This window comes from Eschrichtius robustus, chromosome 18, assembly GCF_028021215.1.
Source record: "Eschrichtius robustus isolate mEscRob2 chromosome 18, mEscRob2.pri, whole genome shotgun sequence".
NCBI lineage: Eukaryota > Metazoa > Chordata > Mammalia > Artiodactyla > Eschrichtiidae > Eschrichtius > Eschrichtius robustus.
In genome coordinates this window covers 1,777,303-1,798,124 of record NC_090841.1, presented here as the reverse complement: position 1 = coordinate 1,798,124, position 20,822 = coordinate 1,777,303, and the positions used below count along the sequence as shown (strand labels likewise).

The 20,822-nt window shown below is 42.4% G+C and overlaps 1 protein-coding gene across 1 annotated transcript; it reads right to left on the bottom strand.

The window, feature by feature from the left end:
* Window positions 1-3,637: 3,637 nt before the first annotated feature.
* On the bottom strand, window positions 3,638-10,013 carry SAP18 (Sin3A associated protein 18). Its single transcript, XM_068526668.1, has 4 exons — window positions 9,883-10,013; window positions 9,643-9,752; window positions 5,676-5,798; window positions 3,638-5,414 (listed from the first exon to the last, which is right to left on the bottom strand). Exons 1-4 carry the CDS (start codon window positions 10,009-10,011, stop codon window positions 5,258-5,260), a joined length of 519 nt encoding a protein of 172 aa, XP_068382769.1. The 5' UTR covers window positions 10,012-10,013; the 3' UTR covers window positions 3,638-5,257.
* Window positions 10,014-20,822: the final 10,809 nt, after the last annotated feature.

Sequence of the window (20,822 nt, the reverse complement as noted above, 5' to 3'; positions counted from 1 at the left end):
CTGGGCTCCAGCCGGCAGCCGGCCTTTCCTCTCCTTCCCTGCTTTCCTGCCCTGGGCTTCACACGCCCTGGGCTCCACATGTGCTCTCTCTGCCCAAATGGCTTCTCCCACCCACTCTGCTCAGCTGTCTGTCCCTCACATCCTTATGCTGGAGATACTTGACGTTTTTGTCTGCCCACCACTCCTACCCCCTTAAAGGAAAACGCTCCGATTTTCCCTGAACTCAGCCCAGTTCCAAGACCAACCAAGCAGGGCACAGTCCCTGACCAGTTGGTATTGGGCACGTGACCCACGTCATATCCAAGAGAGCCAATTCTGGGACTTTGGGGAACTATTAGGAAGAGCAGCACGTCTTTCTGGACGTGCAGAGATGTGCACCCAGAGCCACGAAGGGAGAGGCCGAAGGCGGAGCTGCCGCAGAAGCTCCAGCAGGGGACGTGTGAGAGCTTGGAGGCCAGCTCCAACCCCTGTTCTTCAGGCACGATTCATAAACTCCTTGTTTTCTCGTTACGTGAAGCTCTTAACAGTCCTGCCTCATCTGCTTCAGGACTCAGATTAAATGTCATTTTATCAAAGATTTTACCCACCTTCCCAGTCAGCACCCTATTCTCATCCTTTATAGAACTTTGTAGAATCTGTAACAGAATATTTGAGGGTACCTTTATTTAATGTCCATTGCCCCACTGGACCATAAGGTCAGTGTGGACAAGGACCTCATCTGCTTGCCTTGTTCATTATGACACTGGTACCTGCCAACTTAAAATATTTATTGGTTAGTGATAACATCAAACACTTACTGAGGTCTTACTATGCTAGGCATGGTTCTAAGTACATTCATTAACCCATTTCATTCTTAAAAAGTAACTCTTAGCAAATAGGTGCTAGCATTTCGACTTTTCAGATGAGGAAATTGAGGCTTTAATGCTGGACTTCTCTTTCCACGTCCCATTTCCCAGCCCAGATCTTGCTGACCACCTCTGGGGTGTGTCCCCTCCCCACCGTCCCCCGCTGCGCCCCCGCTTGTCACCTGAGGGCAGAAGCATCTTATGGTCCTCTTCATCCAGATCTCTGGCCAAACTCCTGGTGAGTGCTCCGGGTGTCCCTGCTGTTTCCACTTCAGTGCCTTTGTTCACGCCACACCCTTTATCTACTGGGAGCCTAAATCCAAGCCCTGTGGGCGCTGAACAAGGTCACGTGCCATCCTCAGCAGCAACTTCGCATGACACCTTCTTATCCGCCTTTGATCATCGGGCATTTACACCTTTTGTTACCAGTCTGAGGCTTTCTGAGGAAGGGTCTGTGTGTCAGGTTTGTCTGCACCCCCAGGCCCACGGCATTCATCCCATATTTTATTCCCTGGAAGTGCGGGAGGAGCTAGTAATACTACAAATTCTGACAGTTTCCAATAATGTATGCAGGTTTTGAAAATGCCTCAGGTGGTTCACCTCAGTCATAGTTTAAACTGCCGTAATTTCATCCTCTGTGGGACATTTTCTGAGGAGTTGGTTGCAGCTGGGCTGGCCTGCTGGCGTGGGAAGGAGCAGGAAATTCTGACAGCCGAAGGCATGAAGTGAGGGGGCTACAAATGCCTTTTTTCTTCTTTGTTTTTAAAACAGCTGTTTATTGAACGTTCCCTCTCTACCATGCCCCTCCTCTGAGCCCCCTTTCATTTGGCTCTTCTCAACAATGTTCTGAGGTAGGCGTGTGATTAGAACACCTTTATACAGTAAACTCCTCACGACATTCCCAGGCTGATGGGTTTTGCTCATTAAAATTATCTTAGTATTTATTTAGTACTAAAATTGCTTTTTAGGTTTCAGCCTATTCCTCCTAGGGATTACGGGGGTGGGGGAGAGAGATCAATGACTGTCTTCATAGAAGAGTTGCCTAGTTCATGATTAATCCTACCAGAATAAATATGCTTCCTTCAAGCTTGTTCCGTTACAGGTTCCAAGAAACTGTAGCAATTTGTGAGAACAACCTATATCCAAGCAATACAATACACACCAGAACACTCACACCTCACCTGGAAACCATGACCATATCATTTCTTTAAAAGACAGGTGTTTTGGTTTGTACCAAAACTGAAGCAGGTCCACGTACTCTGGATGACGGTCCCCTGGCAGAAGTCTGCAATGCAGAGGACAGCTTCACCACGAGAGCAGTACCAGTGCAGCGGGCGGAAGCCAGCTGGCAGTGAGCTGAGGACAGCACAACACTGTTTTTGGAAACGTATGTTTCAAGTCACCTATCGTTGGCTCCCTAGCTTCCCAGCCCACTTGCGAGCTGTTACTTAAAGCGGGCCTCCACTTCCGCTGAAGTGAACATGGTAGCCGCTGCCTGCACCTCAGTGCTGAAGGTTACATGAGGTCAGGCACACCCGAGCTCCCAGCACAGCTCCGCACTCAAATTATAAGCTGCTCAATTTCACAACAGCTAAGTTTGGAGTTTGTGATAGAACAGAAACAGGTAGGCTGAGTTCTGCTCTATATAAGAGTAACAAGAGTTTGCCTAACAGTTTAACAGCTTTCTTTCCCCTTCACAGCTGCCCCTACATGCACACACACACACAGAGTTGACATCTGAAACATCCCGAGCCAGCGCCCAGGATGGTAATGAAAATTTAAGTATAAACTTAACATCGACTCCCTACCGAGGATCCAGTAAATAGCTGAAAATGCCAAGCTCCTGTACGCTGTGAGAAAACTGTAGATACCACCCTCTGAAGGGAAAACACTGCAAGAGCCTGTGAGGCAGTCAGGACGCCGAAGGCTGAGCACGTGCCGTCACGGTGACCATGACACAGCTCGGCTGCTCACTCAACGCCGTACTGTCACAGCCAGAGGTGAATAAGGACCAAGTACAAGTCTCGTCATTCTTAGCATTATATTCAATGATAAATTCACTAGGGATTCTTTAACTGTACTTCTGGTGGAAGATTGCAATCTTTAAAGGAAAAATTCCATGTTGGGACATAGAGGTGGCCTACAGACACATGGAAAGGTGCTCAACATCACTAATCATCAGGGAAATGCAAATCAAAACCACAAAAATAACACCTGACACCTGTCAAAAAGACGAGAGATAAGTGCTGGCAAGGGTGTGGAGAAAAGCTATCTGCACCCCCATGTTTACTACAGAATTATTTATAATAGCCATGGTATGCAAACAACCTTAAGGGTCCGTGGGTGGATGAATGGATAAGAAAGTTGTGAGATACATACAGACACATACATACACATATATACATGCAATGAAATATTACTCAGCCATAAAAAAGAAGGAAATCTTTCCATTAGCAACAACTTGGATCTAGAGGGCATTATACTGAGTGAAATTAGAGAAAGGTATCAAGTACCACATGATCTCACTTAGATGTAGAATCCAAAACACGAAACCAACCAACAAAACAGAACCAAACTCACAGATACAGAGAACAGACTGGTGGTTATCAGTGGTGACGGGGGTAGGGGTGGGCAAAAGGGTAAAGGGGGTCAACTGTATGGTAACAGATGGCAACTATAGACTTGTGGTGGTGATCAATTTGTAGTGCATACAAATAATGAATTATGTGGTATACCTGAGACTAATATATTGTTATGTACCAATTTTACCTAAAAAAAAAAAAAAATCCACGTTGGAACCAAGCAAATAAACCGCTTTATTTTCAACTCGCCTGGAATTACAGGTGAAGCCCCCATTGTAGGAGTTCACACCGTTGTGAAAAGTTGGCTTTCAGAGTCCTTTAATGAGTTCCTGCCTTCTTGATCTGCATAGTACGTATTTTCTCCATAAACAGGAAGGTAATCATGGCTTCTCTTCTCCAAAAATTAGGTTTAAGTTAACTGTGTGACTTAAGAAGCTCAAGCCTATCTAATGTGAATGAATAAAGAATCTAAGGGTTTGGGCAAACTTCAGCGGAGAAGAGGCCCTAGATCTGGGTTCCAGGCTTGCATCTGTCACCTGTTGACTGCACCAGGGACCCCAATCCTATAATCATTAGATTTAAAAGGCTGCTTTTGTATGTACAAGATCAAATTACTGCAATTTTACTTTGCTAGTACATTTTTTCAAATTTTGGAATACACATTTTCAAAATTTTCTACTGCAGTAGACGAAAGGTAATTGGCCTTATCACATACTGCACACTGTTTATAAACTTCAAAATGAGACTGTAACAGTGCCGTGGTAGAGATGGCACCCGTTCTTACTGAACTCTACTTTATAGCTAACTTTGTTTCTTACATGTCAGGCACTATTCTAAGCCCTTTGCAAACATTTAATTAGTCTTCACAATCCTATGGGCTGTTACCTCCATTTTACAAATTTTAAACAAACCAAAAAAACAGGTTCAAGTAACTTGTCCAAGGTTGCTGTTAGTGTGACCAGGATTTAAATGTTCAGCCCAACTGGTTTTAACCACTGTGCATATCGCCTCTCAAATCAGACACGAGTCAGCCCCAGCACTGAACAGCGTGCGTGAACATCCCCTGCTTGACCTCATCCCTGACCTTCTCCCTTGATCTTAAGATTCTTCTTTCATTCCTCCCTGTATTTTCAGATCTTCAAGGTAAACCTTCCCATCCTTATCCTAAGTTCTAACCCTTGTTCCTCTATACTACTTCCTGCCCTCAGAATGCCCCATTCTCACCATTTTTAAAACATAAAAAGGCCTCACTGTGGCACCCATTCTCCTTTTCTCTAACTTGTCATCACACCTTGATTCAGGCAGGCCGCTCCCTTCAAACAGACAGCTTCTTCAGCTTGCCTCAGCTCAGATTGTTCCAAAACGCCTCAGCTGCCTCTCCCACCTTCCCAAAGGTCTTCTTCCCAACTCCATACAACCTTCTGGGCGACAAACTCCTGCTCTATTTAATACAATCTCATGGCTTTCTTGTTCTGCCCCATTTGGGCTTAAACATACCAACTCCACTACTTAGCATAAACCCCAAATACTAAATTAAACCCTGAACCCATGCCCCGTTAACTTTCACACTCAAAGTGACTGCAACATATATTTAACAATACAGTTTTACATATAATGCTAAGAGCACTTTTCATATTTTACAGAAGAATGTGAAACATGGACCTTCTATTAATATTCATACCACAGCAAAGCCAAATCTAACTCCTAAATAGATGCATTACAATTTGTTTAGCGTTTAAAGGCTTAATGGCAATAAGGGGAGGAGGAAAAAGCAAAAGTTTATTTTACATAACTGAATGGAAAATAAATTCAAGAAATAGTAAATAAAATTCAGTATGGCCTCATGCGCCCTGAAGGAGGTGGTGCCCGATTTGGAGGAGTGATTGCTATGTCCAGATAGTCTCCGATTTGGAACTTCTGCGACTGCAGCGTCATGGAGTCGTCAGTCCCCTTTCTCCCAGACATGGTGCTGCCAATCTCCTTTACTCTGCAGGGAAGGAGACCAACTGTTAAAGGGTGGCTGGTCAATGCCAGTGTGTGCTACAAAGTGACCGTGGGGCCGGACTTGCTCCATTATCTTACAGCACAGTTAAAATGTAAGTACTACATTAATCTAAACCAGATATTAAGATGTATAAATCTGTAGTTCCCCCTCCACTAAAGAGATTCGTTGAAGGGATTATCCCTATCAGTTAAAACATACTGAAATCAAAGAGATTATAGGAATTAAGAATGAAAAGTTACCTACCGATAGCCAGGCCTTTTAAGATCTGTAAAAACAATTGCAAAATTGAAGTGTGTGCCCTTCTTTCTGGCTTCTGGGTAGACTTCTTTTACTAAACTAGTCAGTTCTTTCAAGGTTGCATCCATCCTGAATTTTTTTTTAGAAAAAAAGACATTACATTTGATTAATCAGCAATGATGTAACCAAGGATACTGACACACAGTGAGTTAATTACATGTGTCTCAATTGCAACTTTACAATTTTTAGAAACTGTCAGGGTCTTACAACTGAGTTAATTTTAAAGCACCTACTAATACTATTTGCCCCCAAATATTCCCCTCACCAGCCTCAGTGTTTGAAATTTTCATGAATTAAGGTCAGACTGGTAATATGCTAAAAGGGACTTCAGAATTACATATGCTACTTTTTGTTGCTATGTAACATGTCACTGGCCTAGTGATTTACCCACCTAAGGATAACTAGTCCAAATTAATCCAAATTCTTAAAATAATTGTTTTGCATTATTTCAAAGACATACTTTTCTACATTTTAGCATCTCCTTTCTAAGATTAAATGTTCTGATGAGTTTTACAATAGATGGACTCCTAAAGCCAATGAAACCTATGGAATTTTCAAGACTAAGCATAGGCTCCTTTCACAATATATATTCTTGCCCTGCCAACTTCTATTTGAACTCAGAATTTAATATAGTCCCTTGAGCTAATATGGCACAATCTGGAAAAACCTTTTAAAATATAAGCATCTTGTATTATAAGCAACAGTCTAAGTTTCTGAATTGTTTTCTTCCCTGACAACTGGGAACATGAAACGGAGGACTTGGAACTTGAAGCAACACGGCCTGCAGAGTGCTATACGATGACCGTGGATACAAGGCACCTGTTAAGATGCGAACTCCAACGGACAGCATCGAGCAGGGAATCAAACACCCAAGACATCATCTAGTTTTAACTCTGCACCCTATTTACACCATCTCTACCACATCATCCTCAAGTAGAACCATGGCTTCAACTGCAGTGAGAACAAAAACATCCATGATGACCACATCAACTTCTGTTCTCTCCTGCTGCTGAGTCCTCCTCAATATGCCCATAACAGAACTCAACAGTGTCCCCCGCAAAACATGTCCTTCCTCTCATATTACCCTCAAAACTACCATCACCCACTTAGATGCCCAGGTCACAAACCTAAGCACTGTTCAGTTCTTCCCATCTCTATCCTGTTGTTTCTACCTCCTAAAGACAGATCAAACTGGACTTCCCTGGCGGTCCAGTGGTTAAGACTCCACGCTTCCACTGCAGTAGATGCAGGGTCAATCCCTGGTCGGGAACCTAAGATCCCACATGCCACGTGGCACAGCCAAAAGACAGATCAAACCTATTTTTTTCTCTATCTCCACCACCACAGCTTTATTTCAACCTCTCATTATTCAAATCTCTGTATGTTGCTTCCAACTCATCTCAACTTTTTTTACCTGACATTCTAATGATGTTTATTCTGTGTCAATTATTCTCTGGTGTGTACAGTGTATACTTATGATATGTACCAGAAAGGACTCTTTCTTCCTCTCCAACAACATTTCCCACATACTGTCATCTTGCTCATAATGAACGTGGGGAATTCGGTTCACACCTTTCGTCAGTCCTTAGTGTGAGTCCTCCACAAGCTTCCCACCTGCTGAGGACTATCCCCAGACCAACAGCTGGAGTGCCAAGTGTTGCTTTCTGACTAGCAGTCTAAAGGGTGAGTACACAGGTGACAAATGCTAGAGCGCTCTAGGGGTTGAAGCCTTTGCTAGGTGACTGTGAGGGTCAGTTTCATGTGTCAATTTCGAGAAGCTACAGCCCCTAGTTATTCAAACACTAAGGTAGGTGTTGTGTAAGGTGTTCTTTAGATGGGATTAAAGTCTATAATCAGTTGACTTTAAGGCTGATTATCCTAGATAATCTGAGTAAACCTCTTTCAATCAATGAGTGAGCCTCATGCAATCAATTGAAAAGGCCTTCAGAGCAGAGCTACGACTTCCCTGAAGAAATTCAGCAGCTTATGCTGGAGAGTTCCAGCCTGCCCTTCATCATAACCTGCACCACAGGTTATGCACCACAGACTAGGGACTTGGGTACCTAAGCAGTCCCCACAGCTGTGTGAACCAATTCTTTGCTATAAATCTCTCTACATCTCCTATTGGTCTGTTTTCTGATTGAACCCTGTTACAGTGATCTACATAATTCTCCAGTAACCTGTTTAGTGACCACCCAAGCACAGGACGCATCTCTCCTGTGGTGTGTGGGTGTTCCCGCAGCGCCACACGGTGCCCTGGACCTCAGCAAACTCAACCAGCCTCTGCTGGGCTCCTCTGGACCTCACTCCTTTTCCCTGACTTGTCTTGAGGCCTCCTACTTTGGCCCCTCAGTCTACTTCTACAAACTGAGAATTCCCAATCTTCCCTCATTACTGCTTCTGGGAGTGGCAGCAGGGCTCTGTGCTACCCCTCACCAACCATCCTGTCTTTGGCCACCATTTTGAGGTATAACATAAGGTTGTCTTTCCTAGTTTGGTTGCAGTTTATGGACAGGACAGTTTAGGAAGGGGAAATTTTTGTAATTTCTTTCTTGATTGAGAGAGTCTGTGGAACAATCCCACCCTGCCATCTCCACCCTAAAGTCTTAATTAGCATTTATTTCATCTGCTGTCTCTCTGAGATTGTGTTTACTCTAGAGGGGCAGTACCCCCTTTATACCCTCTGGGTCTAAGCAAAGCACCTGGCAAATAGGAACTTCTAATTTGTTGGAGTAAATATAGACTTTAACATCTGAACAGAGGTGTTCATCAATCTATTGATAACAGTTCTTCCCTATAAGTTAAATCAACCTTCCTGAACTTTTATCCTGGAATAATATTGAACTAGAATCATACTACATAAATTTCGCTGAAAGGTGGAAACAACCCCTGAAGTGTTCATCAACAGACAAGTGGACAGACAAAATGTAGCACATCCTTCCAATGAAATATTATTCAACCCTAAGAAAGAATGACTTTTTGTTATATACTAAACCATGATGAACCTTGTAAACATAAGTGAAATAAGCCAGACAAAACAGGACAAATCCGATATGAGAGCACTTATATGAAATACTTAGAATAGGCAAATTCATATAGACATAGAGGATTGTCTACCAGGGACTGGGGTAAGGGAGGAATTCCCATTGTTACTGCTTACTGGGTACAGAATTTCTGTTGGGGGGAATTTAAAAGTTTTGGAAATAGTGGTAATGGTTGCACAATGTGAATATATTTAATGCCATCAAATTGTACCCATAAACAAAATGGCAAATATCACATATATTTTACCATACTAGATGTATTTTTAAAAATTATACACCTTTTACTGCTACTAAAAAGCCACGATAATGTCCAACCAAGGAGCTGCATGCAGCTTGCTGTATGTGATGCTCCTAGTCAGACGCGGGGTAGGAAAGGTACACTTGAGGGGGAAACGCTCAGGGGCAGGTCTTCAGGAAACACACATCAAAAGCTTCTCCATTAAGCACCACAACAAAAACCACGCGGTTCTGTTTTTTTCCATGTTACGACACCTAAGGCTTAGTATTATGTGCAGACGCTCTACGAGGACGACAAATATCACCCAACAGCACCACTCCCCCTCCCCATGTTATTCTAGCACCACAAACTCGACCAAGTTTAGGGGCGGCTACCGCACTGAACGACCTACGTGTCACTTTCGTACCAAGCAGCCACGACAGTGACAGCAACATTGGCTCAATTCTTTACAACCCAAAAGTTTCAACCTCAGACGTAAAAGCGCCACAAGATAAGCAAATACCCATTTCTCCAACAGCTGAGACCCCGACTTCCCGCGAGTTGCGCCCAGAGGCCCCGAGCGCTGGAGGAACTGAAAACGCGGCAGGCGGGCCCCCAGCGACCCCCGCCCCGACGCCAGGCCCTGACTCACCAGGTGTAGATCTGCAGCTCGCTGGACGGCACGTTTCCGCGGGAGAACTCGTCCATGCGGTGGTGGCGGCCGTTGTTGGTGGTGAAGACGCGCAGCAACAGCGGGCAGGTCTGGGGGCGGGAGAGGCGAGAGTCAGGCGGCGGCGAGCGCGGCCCCTTCCTTCCTCTCCACCCCCGCACGGCCGCCCCCTCCCGGCCGCCCCTCCGCCCCGGGGCCCCCTCTACCTCTCCAGACCCGCACCTTCTCCCGATCGATGGGCTTCTCGGGCTCCTTCTTAATCTCCTCCTGAGTAACGCGCGACTCCACCGCCATCTTCCTCCTGCTGCCCGCTAGACCCTCGCCCTGACCTCCGACCCCAACAGCGAGCATAGGAACCAAGACTCTCGCGAGGAGACGCTCGAGAATTTATAGACGACCGGCTTGGGGGCGGGGCGTCTCTCGGCGCAGGCGCACTAGGCGGTGCGGGGGGCCCGGCGGGCGCGCCTGCGCGCTGCGTCCTGGGAAAGGGCGGGCGCCGGCGTCGCGGGCGAGGCGCTGAGGGGCGGGCTCGCGCGCGGAGGGGCTGCCTGAAGGAGGCGGACGACGGGTTACGGAAGGTAAGGGTGAGGGCGCGCTCGGAATAACCGTGGGCTGCCTTCACGGCCAAGGGGTGGGTTGCGTGGTACTACAAGCCCTAACGGGGGAAGGCTGGCAAATCTGACTAAAGTGAAAAAAAAAGAAAAAAAAACTTCTCAGAGAAAGAAGCGGCAGGCCCGGAGGAGACGCCCGACAGGCGTGTGGTGGCTGGAAAGCTAGTGTCCGGGAGGCCCAAGGACTCCTGGAGAAAAGCACAGACATCCCGGTGGGAAGTGGGCAGAAGAGTTGGGCAAGTGCTTTAAAACAGAGGAAGCCAGGTGGCCGGTCAACGCAGAAGGCGTTCGGGCGCAGTGCTAACCCGGGGACGCGCTAAAACCACAGGGACCGGCTTAGGCTGGTTGTATTCTAGACACACTGCACCCGCTGGCTTGGCAGAAATGAGACGCTCTGACCGCCGTGGGTGGACCGCGGGGATCCTCTGACGCTGGCGGCGGCGTAGGCCGTGTGCCCACTCTGGGCGGTTGAGGGTTGGGAAGCAGAGGTGAAGGTGCGTGTACTTCCGATCTAACAATTCCGCTCTGTGGTATTTACCCTAGAGAAAACCTGGCTCAAGGACACCCGGAGACGCTACAGGAATATTCCTGGCTGTGTCGTTAATAAGGACGAACTCTGGAAACCCCTGCAAGTGTCCGAGGCGACGATACTTCAGTGAATTGTGGTAGACCGTGCAGCAGCACAACCACCCAACAGCAGTGGGTGGCATACGCAACCAGGATGAACAGACGGTTGAGGTGGCAAAGAAGTTCAAGCGTTTTTTCCGGTAAGCTGTCTCTAGCAGTGCCTGGTTGTCTTTCACTTCATTGGAAACAGTTTTGTTAGATTGTATGTGACAGCTGTCATATCAGCATGCATTTAAAAAAAGACATAAAAATTGGTGAATTTTTGTGTAGCCATCTTAATGTTGAAGATGGAAGGAAAAAAGGCAATATTTTCGGCATGTTATGCTTTATTATTTCAAGAAAGGTAAAAATGTAGCTGAAACGCACAAAAAGATTTGTGCAGCATATGCAGACAGTGCTGTGACGGATCAAACGTGTCAAAAGTGGTTTGCAGGGCTTCCCTGGTGGCGCAGTGGTGAAGAATCCGCCTGCCAATGCAGGGAACACGGGTTCGAGCCCTGGTCCGGGAAGATCCCCCATGCTGCAAAGCAACTAAGCTCGTGCGCCACAACTACTGAGCCTGCGCTTTAGAGCCCGTGAGCCACAACTACTGAGCCTGCGTGCCACAACTACTGAAGCCCGCGCACCTAGAGCCTGTGCTCCGCAACAAGAGAAGCCACTGCAATGAGAAGCCTGCGCACCACAATGAAGAGTAGCCCCCGCTCGCCGCAACTAGAGAAAGCCCATGTGCAGAAATGAAGACCCAACGCAGCCAAAAATAAATAAATAAAAATAAATAAATCTATTAAAAAAAAAAAAAAAAGAAAGAAAACTTCTCAAAAAAAAAAAAGTGGTTTGCAAAATTCATCGCTTGGGTTAGACCAGTTGAAGTTGATAGCAGTCAAATCGAGACATTAATGGAGGACAATCAACGTTATACCATGCGGTAGATAGGCAGCATACTCAAAATATCCAGATCAAGCGTTGAAAATCCTTTGCACCAGCTGGGTTATGCGAATCGCTTTGATGTCTGGGTTCCACGTAAGTTAAGCGAAAGACACGTTCTTGACCATATTTCCGCATGCGATTCTCTACTTAAAGATAACGAAAACATTCTGTTTTTAAAACAAATTGTGACGGGCGATGAAAAGCGGATACTGTACAATAATGTGGAATGGAAGAGATCGTGGGGCAAGCGAAATGAACCACCACCAACCACACCAAAGGCCAGCCTTCATCCAAAGAAGGTTATGTCGCGCATATGGTGGGATTGGAAGGGAGTCCTCTACTGTGAGCTCCTTCCAGAAAAACCAAACAATTTCAACAACTACTGCTCCCAATTAGACCAACTGAAAGGAGCACTCGAAGAAAAATGTCTGGAATTAGTCAACAAAAAATGCATACTCTTTCATCAGCATAATGCAAGGCTGCATGCATCTTTGATGACCAGGCAAAAACTGTTACAGCTTGGCTGGGAAGTTCTGATTCATCCGCCGTTTTCACCAGACATTGATTGCACCTTCGGATTTCCATTTATTTCGGTCTTTACAAAATTCTCTTAATGGAAAAAATTTCAATTCCCTGGAAGGCTGTGAAAGGCACCCGGAAAAGTTCTTTGCTCAAAAAGATAAAAAGTTTTGGGAAGATGGAATTATGAAGTTGCCTGAAAAAAGGCAGAAGGTAGTGGAACAAAAGGGTGAATAGGTTGCTCAATAAAGTTCTTGGTGAAAATGAAAAATGTGTCTTTTATTTTTGCTTAAAAACTGAAGGAACTTTTTGGCCAACCAGTAGCTACATGAAACAGCATGAAATTCGCAAACATAGTTCTGGGTGTAAGAAGCCAAAGACAAAGGAATATTTACTGTGGGAATCCATTTTAACATCCAGAAGTAGGCAGTACTAAACTATGTTGTTCAGGATGCATTTCCAGGTGATGTAGTTATAAAGAGAAAATCAATGAAGTAATTACTACAAAAGTCAGAATGGTAGTTACCTCTGAGCAAAGAAGGGGACTGTGACCAGGGAGGGAGAGGACGTGCTTCTGGAGCGTTGAGAACATTCTGTTTTTTGACCTAGGTGGTGGTTGCACAGTTGTTTGATTTTAAATTATTGTTTAAACAGTGCTTTCATGTTGTGCATACTCTTCTCCATGAATGTTATTTCTTGCTCTTTTTAAAAAATAGCACCTTAAAGAAAAAACGAATGCCTATGAGTCAGTAAGGAAAAGACAATCCAATAGAAAAGTGGGAAAAGACGTGATAGGCATTTCATAGGAGAGAAAACACAAATTACTTGGAAACATGGAAAAGATGCCCAACCTTATGAATAATCATAATGCACATTTAAACCACAATGAGATAACATTTCACTCTACTAGATTGGCGGGAATGTAAAAGTCTGATGACCAAGTGCTGGCAAGAATTTGGAGGAAAGGGAATTATTATGGGCTACTCTCATCCACTTTGGAAAAACCGGCATTACCTGGAAAGACTAGATATGCACACCCCTTAAGACTCATGTATTGCACTCCTATTAGTATACCCTAGGGGAACTGCTACACATGAGCACCAGGCAACATGTTGAATAATGTTCTAAAATCTTTATTCATAATAACTAGAAACAATCTGAATATCAAGACTATTTATAAAGTGGAGTACCATGAAGACTTGAAAGTGAACAAATGAATCAACATTCTTTCGGAAAAGGTAGAATAAAAAAAGCAAGTCACAGAAAACACAATAAGATTCAATCTATGAAAAGTTCAAAAATAGGAACGTACCCCCCCCCAAAAAATACTATATAGGGAAGCAAACACAAGTGTTAAAACTATAACGAGAAGCAAGGGGATGAAAACACTAAATTCAGGACAGTGTTACCTCTGAGTAAGCTTCATGCAATTTATGAAGGGCATCCAGGGAGTTTCTAAGGCACTAGTAATGTACTCTTTCTCACTAAAAGGGGTGTGGTTTCTCATTCTTTACATTGTAGCTATACATTTTAGATTGTCTTTTATGCATGTGATTTACATCACTAAAAAAAATTTTTTTTTAAGATGCTTAGGGGTGGGACCTTGCATGCAGTCAACTTTTTAAACGATGATACTTAAATTTCCTCCCCAGTTCTGATTCCAATATTAAATCTTTTTCAAAACCACTGTAGTATAAAAATACAGACACATGAGGGCACTCTAGTCAATCAGTTTAAGGGAAAACATTGAAACTGTGGAAATGAAGAAGCTCACAACCTTTTATTGGTGATATTGGGGAGGTTTAGTTTCTTAGATATAAGCTCTCATTTTGAACCTTTCCAAATAATAAGCTCTCATCAAAACAGAATTTCCCAATACCTTGAGTCAGTGGAACTATAGTTTTATTATAGAACAGTTAAGGTAGCTTTTCAGGCATCCCTCAATCCACCCAACTTGGCCTTCTAGGTCCAGCTCTGAACATACGTTTTAATATTTAAGTGTATGCATCCGTTCTCTTTTTCTTCAGAATTTACTGAAGTGAGTATTACACTTCCAGGTATATACTGAATAGAATTGAAAGCAGGGACTGAAACAGCTATTTGAACACCAATGTTCATAGCAGCATTGTTCACAATAGTCAAAAAGTGGAAATAACTAAGTGTCAACAGATGAATGGATATAAATACTATGGAATATTATGCAGCCTCAAAAAGGAATGAAGTGGACTTCCCTGGTGGCACAGTGGTTAACAATCTGCCTGCCAATGCAGGGGACACAGGTTCGATCCCTGGTCCGGGAAGATCCCACATGCCTCAGAGTAACTAAGACTGTGTGCCACAACTACTGAGCCCGCACGCCACAACTACCGAAGCCCGTGTGCCTAGAGCCTGTGCTTTGCAACAAGAGAAGCCACTGCAATGAGAAGCCTGCACACCAAAATGAAGAGTAGCCCCCATTCTCCACAACTAGAGAAAGCCTGTGCGCAGCAACGAAGACCCAAGGCAGCAAAAAATAAATAAATAAATAAATTTTTTTTTAAAAAGGAAGGAAGTACTGGTACTTGCCACCATAGTGATGAACCTTGAAAACATTATGCCAAGTGAAATAATCCAGACACAAAGGAGCAAATATTGTATGATTCCACTTATATGAGGCACCTATAATTGGCAACTTCATAGGTACAAAAAGTAGAATAGAGGTTACCTGGGCCTGGCAGGAGATGGGACTGAGGAGTTATTATTTAGTGGGTACAGAGTTTCTGTTTGGGACAATGAAAATTTCTGGAAAAGGACAGTGGTGATAGTTGCACAACATTATGAATATACTTACTGTTACTGAATTGTACACCTAAAACTAGTTAAAATCATACATTTTATGTAATATATGTTTTACCGGAAAACTTTTTTAAAGAGTGAACATTTGAGGTATGTGAAAATAGGTCATCAAGCTTTCTTCACTTTTCCTTTTCTCCCTCTTTCTTTTAACATATTCCGGCATTTCGAATTGAGAGAAAGGTAAATTATCCTAATTAAAATCAGAAATATGTAATGTGAAGTTTTACAGAATACTCCTTAGTCAGTGACTATAGCTCCATGGCAATTTCTGATGCTGAGATTAAGGACAGCTTCTGGTGGCAGGAAAATAGGCATTCATGAATATGTACAAAACATGTTTCTGGAAAAGATTTAATAGAATATATTTTTTATAGAATTTTCTGACTCTTGATAAAAGTTGTGGATTGTAAATTTGAACCTCTCTGGGGACGTTATTAAACTTTTCAAATTTTTCCTTCATGTGCATCTGTGGGAGACCAGGTGTATGGCATTTATAAGCACAATATTTATTTATGGGTTTCTATTTCAGAAAAAGGTGTATGTAAACACTCTCAGTAAAGCATCTGCTTGTTACCAAGAGTAGAAAAAAATATATGCATTTCCATAACCATTCCTACAAGAATTAAGCCTAGAGGCAGTATAATTATTACTTAGAAGATAGGTTGTTTTATATTACCCTAAAAAGTGTATTTTTTACAAATGAGCATACGTGCCTGCTTGGCATTAGCACTGCAAGCAATGCTGCCATGAACCAGTCCTGATGTTCCTAAGTGGTCTTGCTGTGTCATCTCTAGTCATTCTTCGCATTACAGCTCGGGGTGGTTGGTAGCGGTTTTTTTGTTTTGTTTTGTTTTGTTTTGTTTATTTATTTATTCATTTATTTATTTTTGGCTGCGTTGGGTCTTTGTTGCTGCGCGCAGGCTTTCTCTAGTTGCGGCGAGCGGGGGCTACTCTTCGTTGCAGTGCGCAGGTTTCTCATTGCGGTGGCTTCTCTTGTTGCAGAGCATGGGCTCTAGGTGCACGGGCTTCAGCAGTTGTAGCTCGCAGGCTCTAGAGCGCAGGCTCAGTAGTTGTGGCGCACGGGCTTAGTTGCTCCGCGGCATGTGGGATCTTCCCGGACCAGGGCTCGAACCCATGTGCCCTGCATTGGCAGGCAGATTCTTAACCACTGCGCCACCAGGGAAGCCCCGGTAGCGTTTTTTAAAGGCTACTCCCACTACAACACACTCTGAGGTATGGGATTTGGGAGTCCATTTTTTAACCCCTTCCCTGGTTCTCAGAACTATCTCATTTACAGGACATTTTAAGCCAATGAAACAGAATGTGGGGTCACATTTGCTTTTCAGAGAGTTGAAATATCTCTCACTTTTTTAAGTGACCCCCTGTTTTAAGCATTTAAATGATTAGATTGAAAATTATTTTTTATAAAAATTTATTTATTTTATTTTATTTATTTCTGGCTGTGTTGGGTCTTCATTGCTGCACGTGGGTTTTCTCTAGTTGTGGCGAGCAGGGGCTGGCTACTCTTCATTGCGGTACGTGGGCCTCTCATCGCGGTGGCTTCTCTTGTTGCGGAGCACAGGCTCTAGGCGCGCGGGCTTCAGTAGTTGTGGCTCGCAGGCTCTAGAGCGCAGGCTCAGTAGTTGTGGCGCACAGGCTTAGTTGCTCCACAGCATGTGGGATCTTCCAGGACCAGGGCTCGAACCCTTGTTCCTGGCATTGGCAGGCGGATTCTTAACCACTGCGCCACCAGGGAAGCCCCCTGAAAGTGATTTTTAAACAGATAGCCTATTCTTCAAGAACCTGCAGAGTGTCAACAGTGTATTTACCAGAAGCAAGTTGTGGAAGGCAACTAAAAAGCTTAATTAATGGTTAAAAAGCTTAGGCTTTGAAGTTAGATAGATCTTAAGTTTAAACTTCAGCTCAGTTGCTAGCTGGTTAATCTTGAATCACTTAACTGCTCCAGCTCAGATTCCTGATCCATATTAGGATAACAATACCAAATAACCTGTTATGAGGAATAAATGCATCTAAAATAGTTGGCATAGTGTCTGCTATATATACTAAGCACTCAACAAATGTAGCCATTGTAATCACCATCATCATCTTGTAGATTCTGTTTCATTTTGCAATGAGGCAAGGGGGACAAAATAAGAGGCTAATTTCCCGTCAACTCCCTCTATTGCCCAAGGGTAGCTGATTTCATGAAAACTTCATGAAAAAAATAGCATTGCTGCCATAATTACTTAATTATACATTTCTGCCAATTCACTACCATGCACATTCAAATAAAGATGTACTAATCTTGGGATTAAGATGGTCCAGTGGTTAAGATTTCACGCTTCCACTGCACAGGGCGTGTGATCTATCCCTGGTTGGGATCTTCATGCCTGGGAAGCGGCACAGCCAAGAAAAATAAAATTTTAAAAATATTTTTATTTTTTATTTTCATGTGGGAAATGGTGTTTTTTAAAAATATTTATTTATTCTTTTATTTATTTGGCTACGCTGGGTCTTAATTGAGGCATGCAGGATCTTTTAGTTGTGGCATGCGGGATCTAGTTCCCTGACCAGGAATCAAACCCGGGCCTCCTGCGTTGGGAGCGTGGAGTCTTAACCACTGGACCACCAGGGAAGTCCCAAAAAAATATTAAAAAAAAAAAAAAAAGGTTACACGTGAAGAAAGATCTCCAGTAATTTATTTGTTAGTTCTTTGGGATTAGGAAATGTATGTGAATAGATTTCTTTGTGGTATTGATGTCCACCATGGCCTGAATATTAAGACTCTGCTTTATGTATATGAGACAGTAAAATATGTGTTAAATGCTTAAAGACATTTTAAAGTGCTTAGATAAGTATCCCAGTATCATAGTCTCACCTTTTAGATTTATATGGCAGTAATAATAATAATATTTAATCATCACTGTATCAGTTATCTTTTTATTGCTGTGTAACAACCACCTGAAAACCTAGAAGCTAAAGTAACAACCATTTTATTTGGGCTGGTCTCAGCTAGGCAGTTCCAGTCTCGCCTGGTTTCCCTCATGTAATTGTGGTTATCTGAGAGCTCAGGTTGGAGGAAGGGGGTTAGGTGGTCTAAGGTACTTCACCTCCCTATCTAGCTGATGGCTATGGCTGTTGTCTGGGCCATGTGTCTTTCACATCATGGTCTCAGGGTTCCAGTAGAGTCAGACCAGAAGCTGCAAGGTATAGTAAGCACTTGGCTCATTAGCTACACAACTTCATTTTTGCCACATTCTGTTGGCCAAAGCAAGTCACAAAGCCATGCCAAGAATCAAGGAAGTGGAGTAGAGTTTACTTCCTGGTCGGTTATAGCTAAGACACACTACAAAAGGGCATGCACATAGGATGGAGGAATTTATGGCCATTTTTAACAATCTACATGCTAGGCACTTTACACATGTTTGCATGCATTATCTCATTTATTTTTCACAACTGTCCTATGAGATGTGTATATTATTGAACCTATTTTACACATGAGAAAACTGAAACACAGAGATGTAAGTTAACATTTCTAATTTGGAAAATGTTTATTAAGAGTTCTTAATGACTAAAACTATGCTGGTAATAGAATGTTACATTTAAAGGAAGGATAAAATGTTATAAATAAAGTAATTCAATTATGTTTTTAAAATATATGCACACATACACACAAACATTCTGGGAGGAAATATTCAAAAATATTAACAAATTCTTCTGAGTTGGAAAGTAATGCATAATTGTGATTTCCATCTTTTTTTGTTTTCCACATTTTTTATGAGTATATATTTACTTTTAGAAATTAAAAGTAATGTTTAAAAAGTAAATCTCTATGAAAACTCACAAGAAGAAATAGATGATCTGAATGGACCTTTGTCTATTATAATGAATTGGATCAGTAACTAATAACCTTCTAAAACAGAAAGCACCAGGCCCACATGGGTTCACTGGTGAATTCTACCAAACACTTAAGGAAGAAAGTATATAAATTCTCTACAGTCTCTTCCAGAAAATAGAAGAAGAGAGAACACTTCTTAACTCATTCTGTAAGGCCAGCATTACCCTAATACCCAAACCAGACAAAGACATTACAAGAAAGAAGAACAACAGACTAATATTTCTCATAAGCATAGATGCAAAAATCCTTAACAAATGTTAGCAAATCAAATCCAACAGTGTATAAAAAGTTATACAGTATGACCAAGTGGGATTTATCCCAGATAGGCAAATCAGGGAGCATGATGCCTCCAGCTTTATTCTTCTTTCTCAAGATTGCTTGGTTCTTCAGGCTCTTTTGTGGTTCCATACAAATTTTAGGATTGTTTGTTCTATTTCTGTAAAAAATGCCATTGGAATTTTTATAGGGATTGCTTTTAATCTGTGGATTGCTTTGGGTAGTATGGATATTTTAACAATATTAATTCTTCTAATCCATGAGCATAGAATATTTTTCCATTTAGCTGTGTCTTCTTCAATTTCTTTTCTGAATGTCTTATCGTTTTCAGTATGTAGGTCTTTGACCTCCTTGGTTGAATTTATTCCTAGGTATTTTATTCTTTTTGATGCAATTGTAAATGAGATTGTTTTCTTAATTTCCTCAATGTCTTACAGCTTTCTTTCCAGCTTAAAGAAGTCCCTTTAACATTTCTTTTAAGGCTGGTTTAATGGTGATGAACTCCTTGAGCTTTTGCTTTCTGGAAAACTCTTTATCCTTCAATTCTGAATGATAACTTTGTCAGGTGGAGTATTCTTGGTTGCAAGTTTTTTCCCCTTTCAGCTCTTTGAATATATCATGACACTCCCTTCTGGCCTGAAAAGTTTTTTTCTGCTGAAAAATCTGCTGATAGTCTTATGGGGGTTCCCTTGTATGTAACAAGTTATTTTTCTCCTTCTATTTGCTGCCCTGATTGAGTTTCACTGCCTTGTCTTCATGTTCACTGATTCTTTCTACTGCTTCATCTTGTCTGCTGTTGAACCGTTAAGTGTATTTTTCAGTTATTATATTCTTCAGCTCTGTTACTTCTGTTTCGTACTTTCTTATATTTTCCATCTCTCTCTTGACATTCTCAGTGTGTTCATCTATTCTTCTCTTCAGTTCAGTAAGCATCTTTATGACCATTAGTTTTAATTTTTTATCAGGTAAATTACTTATCTCTGTTTCATTAAGTTTCCTTCTGAGATTTTATCTTATTTTTTCATTTGGAACATATTCCTCTGTTTCTTCATTTTGCTTGACTTTCTGTGTTGGTTTCTGTACAGTAGATAAAACAACTACCTCTCCCAGTCTTGAAGGAGTGGATGAGGCCACTGCCAGTGGATGCTGGAGGTGAAATTTGTCATTCAACCCTGCCCCAGCTCTTGGCTGTCTCTCAAATCTTGTGCTTGTCCAAACAGCTTATTATTTTTTTTATTCAAGCATAGTTGACTTACAATGTTGTGTAAATTAATTTCTGCTGTACAGCAAAGTGATTCAGTTATACATATATATACATTCTTTTTCATATTCTTTTCTATTTTGGTTTATCACAGGATATTGAATATAGTTTCCTGTGCTCTACAGTAGGACCTTGTTGTTTATCCATTTTATATATAATAGTTTGCATCTGCTAATCCCAAACTCCCAAACAATCCCTCCCCCCACAC

What these genes read in the sequence shown, in the direction of transcription:
- SAP18 (XM_068526668.1), bottom strand. Translation starts at nt 10,011, where the DNA reads ATGCTCGCTGTTGGGGTCGGAGGTCAGGGCGAGGGTCTAGCGGGCAGC. An exon ending in AGCCCATCGATCGGGAGAAG is followed by an intron (nt 9,753 to 9,882) that starts GTGCGGGTCTGG and finishes TCCCGCCCCCAG; the next exon opens with ACCTGCCCGCTGTTGCTGCG. An exon ending in GAGCTGCAGATCTACACCTG is followed by an intron (nt 5,799 to 9,642) that starts GTGAGTCAGGGC and finishes AAAAAAATTCAG; the next exon opens with GATGGATGCAACCTTGAAAG.